The sequence below is a fragment of the Gopherus flavomarginatus genome, chromosome 25 (assembly GCF_025201925.1).
Source record: "Gopherus flavomarginatus isolate rGopFla2 chromosome 25, rGopFla2.mat.asm, whole genome shotgun sequence".
Classification (NCBI taxonomy): Eukaryota; Metazoa; Chordata; order Testudines; family Testudinidae; genus Gopherus; species Gopherus flavomarginatus.
The window spans coordinates 13,433,475-13,442,854 of NC_066641.1; the positions used below are offsets into that span (position 1 = coordinate 13,433,475).

The following is a 9,380-nucleotide window of genomic DNA, read 5'->3' on the forward strand; positions in this document are numbered from 1 at the left end:
GGAAAAACTTTTTCACTAGGAGGGTGGTGAAGCACTGGAATGGGTTACCTAGGGAGGTGGTGGAATCTCCTTCCTTAGAGGTTTTTAAGGTCAGGCTTGACAAAGCCCTGGCTGGGATGATTTAGTTGGAGGTTGGTCCTGCTTTGAGCAGGGGGTTGGACTAGAGGACCTCCTGAGGTCCCTTCCAACCCTAATATTCTATGATTCTATTCTGAGATTCTATGAAAAAGACTTGGAACAAACCAGTCTTGCAAAAATACAAAACTAAACCTAAATGTAGAATGAGATCAATGGAAGAACGTGAATGAATTGCACCAAAACAGATACAATTAGTATGGTGCTCGCCTTGGCAATGGAAAATGAATGTTGTGGAAAATACTGAGAACTGCAGAAGCACACTCAGATTTCCAAGAGAAAATAAATGTTGTTCAAAAGATACATTGTGTTCTAAAAGCAGCTAGAATAAAGGCCACTGGGGTCAGAAACAATTAAATTGAGTCTGCTTTTACCAAGCAAAGAAAATACCATGGTTAGAGGGCAAAATTAGATTATGCTTTATTGGAAAATACCTAGAAAATAAACGGTGCTGTAGTGGTGGAACATCAAATCTATACACAAGTGCATGGGCAGCCCAACGAGAGGTGAGAACACTGAATACTCTACAAGTTAAATGATGGAAGGGGGATGGGGAAAGAGCAAAGAGGAGAGGGATGCACTGTGCTGTTGAAATATATTAACTTGAAAAATTGTATATGCTTCTGAGTGTCCAGGATTTAATGGTGTCCCTTCTGTATGATTGTTTGGACTGGTCCCTCGCTGTGGGCTGGCAGGGGCTAATAGCATTTTGATTGCAGTGTGATCAGGTCCTGTGGGAGGGAATGCTGTTACTTTTATATCAGTCCTTCTGGTTGATTGATTGCTTTGAAGGATTTACCGTTGACTCTTTGGAGGAGTTGTGAACAAGGAGACAAACGGGAAAATATTTTTTCAGATAAGCTAATGGAGCTGACATCCAGGAGAGGATTTGCAGTACCTTACTATTGCATCGGGTGTGGTAGGACATGGCCCAGGGCAAGAGGTGCAGGACATGGATCTAACATATGCCATCCCATGCTATCACACTTTCAGGACCCTAGGCTGGGATCCAGCAGAGCAGGAGGTCCTGGATCCCCCTAACAACCCCAAATTCCCCTACACCTAGCCCTAGGATGGGCAGGATTAGGGGATTATCAACAAAGAAGCTGATCCAGCTGAATACCATTCAGGGAGCTCAGAACACATTGAACTAAAAGGGAGATTGGAGCAGCAGGCTCTCACTACTAGGCCTGCTGACTGAACAGCCAGGCCTGCTACACAGTCCTTCAGTCCTTGTATAATTAGGACTCCATTGTCCCACTGTTCTCGGTCAGAGTACTGTTTATTAATCTGTCCCATAAATGGGAATATGCAGAGGACAATCAAAGGAGAAATGGAGGTTACTTACCTGTAACCAAGGTTCTTTGAGGTAGACTCTGCATAGTCACAGACCCCACCCGCCTTTCTCCACTACCTCAGAGTCCTGCTTTCCTATTTCAACGCTCCAAATGACATTATAGGGAAAAGGAACTTCCTGATCTGAAAGGGCATGTCTGTTTCTCCTTTTCAGGAAGTAATGAAGACTCCATATGAAAAGGTGCTAAGCAGGGCTTCAGCTGTTTGGAGGTGGTTATTATATTTGTCCTATTATGTCCCTAGTAAGCCATGGCATAAATGTTTAGTTCTTTAAATCTTTCCTCTTAAATCAGTTTGTCCAGTTCCTTGATCATTTTTTTCTTATTCTTTCCTAAATCCTTCCAGTTTCTGGATATCGTTCCTCCACTGAACTGGTGCCTAAAGGTATATCCCAGGGGCAATCTCAATATACAGGTATAAGCACTGAATATGAAGGGACTATTGCCTTCTTGCACCATGACCTAGTGCCTGTATGTATGCAGCCCCAAATCATACTGACATTTTGCTTCCAAATCACATTATAAGCTCATGTCTAGCTTGCGCTCCTCTATCATCCGTCTCTGTAAGCATTACTGCTTTCCAGGGTGCTCTCTCACCTTCACTACCTGTATTTTAGATGATTTCCCCAGACGTATTAACTATAGCCTAATTTTGTTTTATTTCTGCCGATGTATTATTAGGAGTAGTGTTGGGAACTTAATAGTATATAGAATTAGTCATCTCTCAGTTACTCCAAAAGCGTTCAGAATTAGAGACAATTGCAGGGGGATGTATAATGATAGTAATTTGGTTTGGATTGTCCTGGACACGTGACATGGGTGCCACACCTAACACACAAAACCATGTTGCTGATTATGAAAATTATTTAAACAAAAACTCAACATACATTTATTTCGAGCCAGGAGAGAAATTTTATTATCCAGACTCATACAATATAGTAAAGCTGCTGGTATGCAGTAAAACGAGCCCTTCACCTCAGGATTTAAGAACACATAGTCAGTGTAAAAGACAGAGAGGAAATTATAAGAAAGACACCAAGCTGTTGTGCACTGTTGGATTACACTGTTATGACTATATATTTATCATTTCCATTAGCATTTTCTAGTGTGCATACTGAACAGATTCCTTGTTACTCTGTTGGCAGGTATTTCATGATTCCCTTCTCAGATGCCTCCTGTCATTAGAGCTGGTACAATACAGGTGGTCACATGTTGGTGAAGGGAATCAGTATTTCCTATCCTGGGTCGAAATTACTTTTCCATCTACTGAATCTTCCACACTGATGCGAACCTTACTGCTGCTGCTGCTGCTAAAGGATGCTGTGATGAAGAGAAAGGGAAACAGTAATTACAACTGGGGAAATAAATATACATTCATAGAATGTTTTTCTCCCACTAGAAGCTTCCTTCACTCTCTTACTCTAAGTAAAGCTTACGTAATTTCCATATGAAAATTACATATAAAAATTGGCAGTACCTTACTGTTGGTATGACTCAGCAGAAGCCGATCAAGGGACAACCAGCTCTCCATAATTATTTAGGTTTCAGAGGTATGAGTACAAGTGATCAGGTGCCTACCAGTTTGCTAGACCAGAGATAAAATAATTTTGGTCCTAAAAAAGCTGTGGGGGCTCTGGAGACAGTATGATCAATCTTTGGGAGGAGAAATGGAGATACTGTCTGTAATCCCTCTAGTCAATAGAGGATGGGCTTGTTCAGTTCTATTTTGCCATAAGGATGGTGGTTGCATCTACCAACCTCACAACTAAATGTATTTTATTTCGTCTCTTTATTTCAAAATCCTCCTTACCATCCTTAGGGCTCCATCCCGACAGCCTGTGGAAGAGAAGAGATATGGGATTAAACTAATGAGTCCCACTGCAACTGTGCACTGCGCAGCAGATTCAATCCTACTGATGTAGTCTGACCACTGAACAGCCTCTAAGTTGGAACATGCAAATTTTGTGTACAAAAGATCAGCTGTGAAAAACTGCAGATGCAAAATGGAGGCTCTTTTGAAAATGTGGCCCTTAAATGACCATTCAGTAGTTACAGTGTTTTGGTTGTTATTGATCTTATTGCTTATCCTTTTTTGATAATTCTCAAGGTCCAGTAACAGTAAAGAACGTGAACAGCAGTCAGTACAGCTGTAGCTCTTTAGATTCCTATTCCCATTCTTGACATTTCTACATTTTTACTTCTCTTAAAATTTCATTATTTAAAAAAACAAAAACTAAGAGCTGATTTCCCCCTCAAAAGTAATGCTATGACTAGCATTAATGCCAGTTCTGTTTGTGGATGAGTCCCCAACAAGTGAAAAGTTTATTTAAGAAGTGTTCTACACACTGGAAACATGAGGAAATAGCTTAGAATGACACTGAATAACAGTGCATATTTTCCTCGTTCTATGGAGGAACCAGGGGTGTGACATTTACATGAGTAGTGAGAAGAGACTTTAACAGATGGTTCTATACTAATGGCAATGATTCCCATGCAGCAAGAAACATGCAGGACCTTTATCTATTGCTCATCTTATAGCTCATTATTTAATATGAGTCATTCCCACTTGCATAATTAACGTTTTCATTATCAGCTCATTTGCCTTTGAAGATGGACTTGCATTTTGGCAGCCTTTGGGGTTTTCCTGGACACCTATTGACAGCCCACAATAGGCCCAGTACCCAGTCAGTACAATTCAGAAATCTGCAGTAGTCCTGCTTGTAATGAGGCTCAAGTCCACTTAATTTCAGGGCAGATTCCATACATGACTGTTATAACATATGCCATGTTAACAAGATGATGTCATTCTCATTAGGGTTTTCTTTTGGACATAGTTACGTACTGGGAGTCCTGGCCTTCCAACAGACGGCGGTATGTGGCAATCTCCTGCTCTAATCTGGTTTTGATGTCCAGGAGCATCCTATACTCTTGGTTCTGCCGTTCCATGTCACATCGAAGCTCTGCCAGTTGCTCCTCAATGCTGGTGATCATGGCCTGAAGTTGTGCTAGCTGTGCACAGTATCTTCCTTCTGTCTCTGCCAAGCTGGCTTCCAATCCAGCTTTCTAATATAAAGCAAAGTTAAAGTGGGTTATCGTGCAGATTCATTCTGTAGTAGAGCAAGAGATCAAAGGGAGGCATGTCCTAATAGTGACTTATTGTGTGCATGGAACAGCCACGTACCATGCTCAGCTGGGATTGGAGTTCTATCTCCAGGCCCTGCAATGTGCGTCTCAGTTCTGTAATCTCGCTCTTGCTGGTATGTATCTGTTCGGTGCTGGTGGCTACTTCACGGTTCAGCTCCTCAGTCTGGTAGAAAAACAAATACAGTAAAAAATCAAATGCAAATTGGATTACCAAATGTTTTATTTCCCAAAAGGCAAGTACCGTTCTAATCACCATCGTGGTGCTGCTTGCTTTGGATCTGATTCCAAGCAGTGGTCCAATGGTGAAAAGAGGACTCTTAGTTTCTTACCTAATGCAGAAACTGATCAGCAAATGCAGGAGTGTTGCAAAGAAATAGGGGCCATGATGAGCTGCTAATGCATCAATTTTTTTGTTCTTTGGGATAGCCATACCTGTTTATAGAACCAGGCCTCAGCATCTCGACGGTTCTTATCAGCCAGCATTTCATATTGCTCTCTCATCTCAGCCAGGATACTGGTGAGATCAACCCCAGGAGCAGCATCCATCTCTACGCTGACCTTTCCACCCAGCTGATTGCTGTATTCTTTCATTTCCTACAGAGACATAAGGACACAAAAGAGATTATACTGTCTTCCCTTGTGCACTTTCTGCCCTGAGCAATCTATATAACTTAGCTGGGAAACGTGTGGTTTGAGTTATGGTTATTACATACCTCACTGCCTGCTACCCTTAATTCCCCATTTCATTTTAAATAGGCTCCTACAGCATGTGTAAATCCCTTATGCTTAACAATCCGTCCCAATTTGTAATTAGCTCAGACACTGTGATTTCCTTCCCCAGACTTGAAGATGAGCTCTGAGAAGCTCGAAAGCTTGTGCCTTTCTCCAACAGAATTTGGTCCAATAAAAGATATTACCTCGCTCCCTTGATACAGGTTGCAACATCCTCTGTTAAATTAGAAGTTTTTATTTTCTTTCGTTATATAGAATTTAACTTTAGTATGTATAATTTCTGTTGCATGTATTATAACTTTAATATCTTAACTCATGGGTTCTTTAGCAGTTACTTTTCATGAAGAAATTTATTCAGACACTGAATTTTTGTTTGAATATGTGGTTGAAGCTGAAATTTTTAAATGAAATATCTTGGTTACTTTGGATTAATGTTTATCTATGTATGTGATCTTTTTTTAAATAAAATGTCTGGAAAAGTCATTTTGTTTCTAAATGAATGGGAACATTTCATGTAACAAATGTTGTCTATGGAGTAATTTAAAAATTTCTGACCACATGCTCATGCATGTCAAAGCAGGTACACAACTCACATCTTTAACACAGTTTGGAATCAGAGGGATGTTAGCCTGGGGATTTGTTTTAAGGTTAAAAATATTTTATAAATCATCCAGTTGTGAAACTATCATTCCTGGAGGTATTTTTTGATCTCAAACTGAATTCTAAATGTGAATGGTTCTCCCCACTCCATGTTTAAAGCACTCACTTCCTCATGGTTTTTCTTGAGGAAAGCCAATTCTTCCTTCAGGTTTTCAATCTGCATCTCCAGATCAGCTCTGGACAGAGTCAGCTCATCCAAGACTCTACGCAGGCCATTGATGTCAGCCTCAACACTCTGGCGAAGGAACAACTCGTTCTCATATCTGCAATTTTAAAAAAAGAAACAGACATTTGAAAACGCCTGGCTTTGTATCCTATGTAATTATAAAAACAGGGAATCTTATGCCTGTTGTGTCAGAGAGGAACAGGACAACAGAAAGTCAGAAGAGAGACCAAAAATAGTAAGCTAGAATGTTTGTTCCAATTTTAAAGTATGCTATGCAAAAATTTGTGATAGCCATCTTGATCCTTTGTTGACATTTGACGCCATCATACCACCAAATAAATTGGCATTTTTGCCAATCCCAAGATGCCAGCACCTAATTACAACAGTGATTAGCACTCTAAGACAGACTGACAGACAGATCAGGATTTAGATGCAATGCCAGAACTGTATGTGGGAACTTACAAAATGTCCACCTACTGGGTTATCAGGCTGGTGCTCGTAAGCAGTAAGAAAATCACTATATTTAAAGAGGAAAACTTGAAAATAACAAATGTATTTGGACTTGAACTAGATTTCTGAAGTACAGATAAATATGAGCTTTATGGGTTTGTATAACTAGAAGGGGTTATTAACATCTATAAAAAAGATAATGGAAAATCCAGTTTTAGTGACCTGTCAGTTGTGAAGAAAGGTATATGCTGTTAGCTTTGCCCAGGCCACTACAAGAGAAAATATAATCCCAGAGCTACTTCATTGTAAGAGAAAGTAGTTGGTGGAATCTTAGTATCTTGACAGCAGTGCCCTGAAGACAAGCTCATTTCAGCAGCGTCCCTGAATGTCAGTAAACAGTCACTCTTTGGCTTTCCTATCTAGCTTTCCTCTCCTAATGCCTACATCCTCTGAGAGAGAATGAGTACAAGAAAGAGATTATCCCCCCATCCTATCATGCCACTTCTAACTGAAAGCAAATTTAGACCCTTTCTCATTTTAGTATCTTTAAGTGATAATTTTTTCAGTGAGAATGAACTGTACCAAAAGTTAATAACAGTACAGAAAGCTAAGACATGAGGTATAACAAAACAGGAAAACATCATGATTGGCTTGGTGTCATTGCTGATAACGTTTCTTCTCCCATTTCTTCCTTTAGCATATCTATTCTTTTGCCAGGACTTTCTCTTGTAAATGATAAGGGAGAAAATTCCATCCCTAAACTTGTAAGCAGCGGTTGGGAATCCATACTCTCTGCTACTATGATGAGATATTCAGCTTCAGAAATATTCATTTGAGACAGAGAGCAAAATTAACTTACTTCAGTCTGAAATCATCTGCAGCCAGCCTAGCATTGTCAATCTCCAAAATGACTCTGGAATTGTCAATAGTAGCTGCAAGAATCTGGCAATTGGGAGACAGAAAAAAGATTCCTGTGAATAATGGTGAAAAATGACTGTACAGGGATGGGCGAACTTTTTGGCCTGAGAGCCACATCTGGAGATGGAAATTGTATGGTGGGTCATGAATACTCACAAAACTGGGGCTTGGGATCCAGGAGGAAGTGAAGGTTCCGTCTGGGGGTGTGGGCTCTGGAGTGGGGCCAGAAATGAGGAGTTCAGGATGTGGGAGGGGGCTCCAGGCTGGGGCAGAGGGTTGGGATGCTGGAGAGGATGAGGGCTCCGGCTGAAGGTGAGGGCTCTAGGGTGGGGCCAGGGATGAGGGGTTTGGGATGCAGGAAGGGGCTGTGGACTGGGGGTGGAGCAGAGGGGTTCGAAGTATGAAAAGGGGCTCTGGGCTGAGTCAGAGGGTTGTGGTGTGGGAGAGGTTAGATAGTTGCAGATAGTAAATAGCTACTGAGACATGAAAAGCAGTAAAGAAGGGAGAAGGATTGAATCTGGGTGATAAGTCATTAATCAAAACATGATTTAGGGATTCCAGAAAAACATATTTCATTATATCACCCTTACTCCACACCGTACTATTCATAGCTTATACATGGAAAAATAAAAAAAAGCTAAACATTATTCATATTCTAAACATGGATCCGGGAGCTGAGTGGATAAAGTTTAAAGTATTGTGTCACATTTTGTTACCATCTTAGAGCTTTCAATTAACATTAAAAAGCCTCCATTTTCAACGTGAGACTTTTATTTCAATACAATAAACAGCAATAGCTGTTCCCTTCTTTTCTGCTGGAGTGTTTTTATCCACAATACATTTACTCTTTTGGAAAGAAATTATGACTTTGTAATTCTTTCTAATTGGTTTAAAAAGTTGGAATGTGCAATTCACTAATAACAACAAATTGCTGTAACAATCCCTTCTAAATATGAATGACATACCTTGTCTCGGAGTTCATCGATTATCTTGTAATAAGGACTGTAGTCACGGTCTGGACTAGTGGGACCTTGGTTCTTATACCAGTCTCGGATTTTGATTTCTAGATCAGTATTTGCTTGCTCCAGAGCTCGCACCTTGTCCAGATAGGATGCCAGACGATCGTTCAGGTTCTGCATAGTTACCTTTTCGTTTCCAGATAGGAGGCCTCCATCACCACCAACCAAGCCACCACCAAAGTCATAAACACCACCAAAGCCACCACCAACACCTCCTCCAAAGCAACCACCAGCATCTCCTCCAAAGCCAGAATAAAAGCCACTACTTCCTCCATAGCCCCCACCAAAGCCAGAACCATATCCAGCCCCATAGCTACTCCCCAAGCCACCACCATATCCACTTCCAGAGGAGACGTATCTAGTGGAAGAGACAGAAACACCCCTGCCACCAGATCCTCCATGGATACTTGGGGCTCTGTAGGATCCTCCCACTCGGACTGAAGAAACACGAGAGGAGCCACTGCCCCCACCCCCCAGACCACCACCATAGTTAGAAGAGGTGCTCTTCATAAAGGAAGTAGCCATGGCAGCAGCACTGAAGGATCTGGTGTCAGTTACTCAGCTTGGCCTAAGAGAAGAGAGTAAGTCTTTCCACTGTAGTGGTGCTCCATTTATACCAACCACAGTGGGTGTTATGTGACAAACCCACTCTCCAACCCTCTCCCAAAAGATCTCCACCCTTAAGGATTATGCCAGGTTATAATAATTTTGCTTACTAACACAGCTGGCTGTACATCCCGAGGAGTGGGACTTTTTTTCTTCAGTTAAACAAAAGGTATGATTCAGGATGAATGCATGTTT

At 41.1% G+C, this 9,380-nt stretch overlaps 1 protein-coding gene across 1 annotated transcript; it reads right to left on the bottom strand.

Annotated features, from left to right (window-relative positions):
* Positions 1-2,442: 2,442 nt before the first annotated feature.
* LOC127040710 (keratin, type I cytoskeletal 15-like) lies at positions 2,443-9,104 on the bottom strand. The gene is made up of 8 exons (XM_050935235.1): positions 8,526-9,104; positions 7,502-7,584; positions 6,133-6,289; positions 5,067-5,228; positions 4,672-4,797; positions 4,333-4,553; positions 3,301-3,326; positions 2,443-2,810 (listed from the first exon to the last, which is right to left on the bottom strand). The coding sequence occupies exons 1-8, from the start codon at positions 9,102-9,104 to the stop codon at positions 2,716-2,718; spliced, it is 1,449 nt and encodes a 482-aa protein (XP_050791192.1). The 3' UTR covers positions 2,443-2,715.
* Positions 9,105-9,380: the final 276 nt, after the last annotated feature.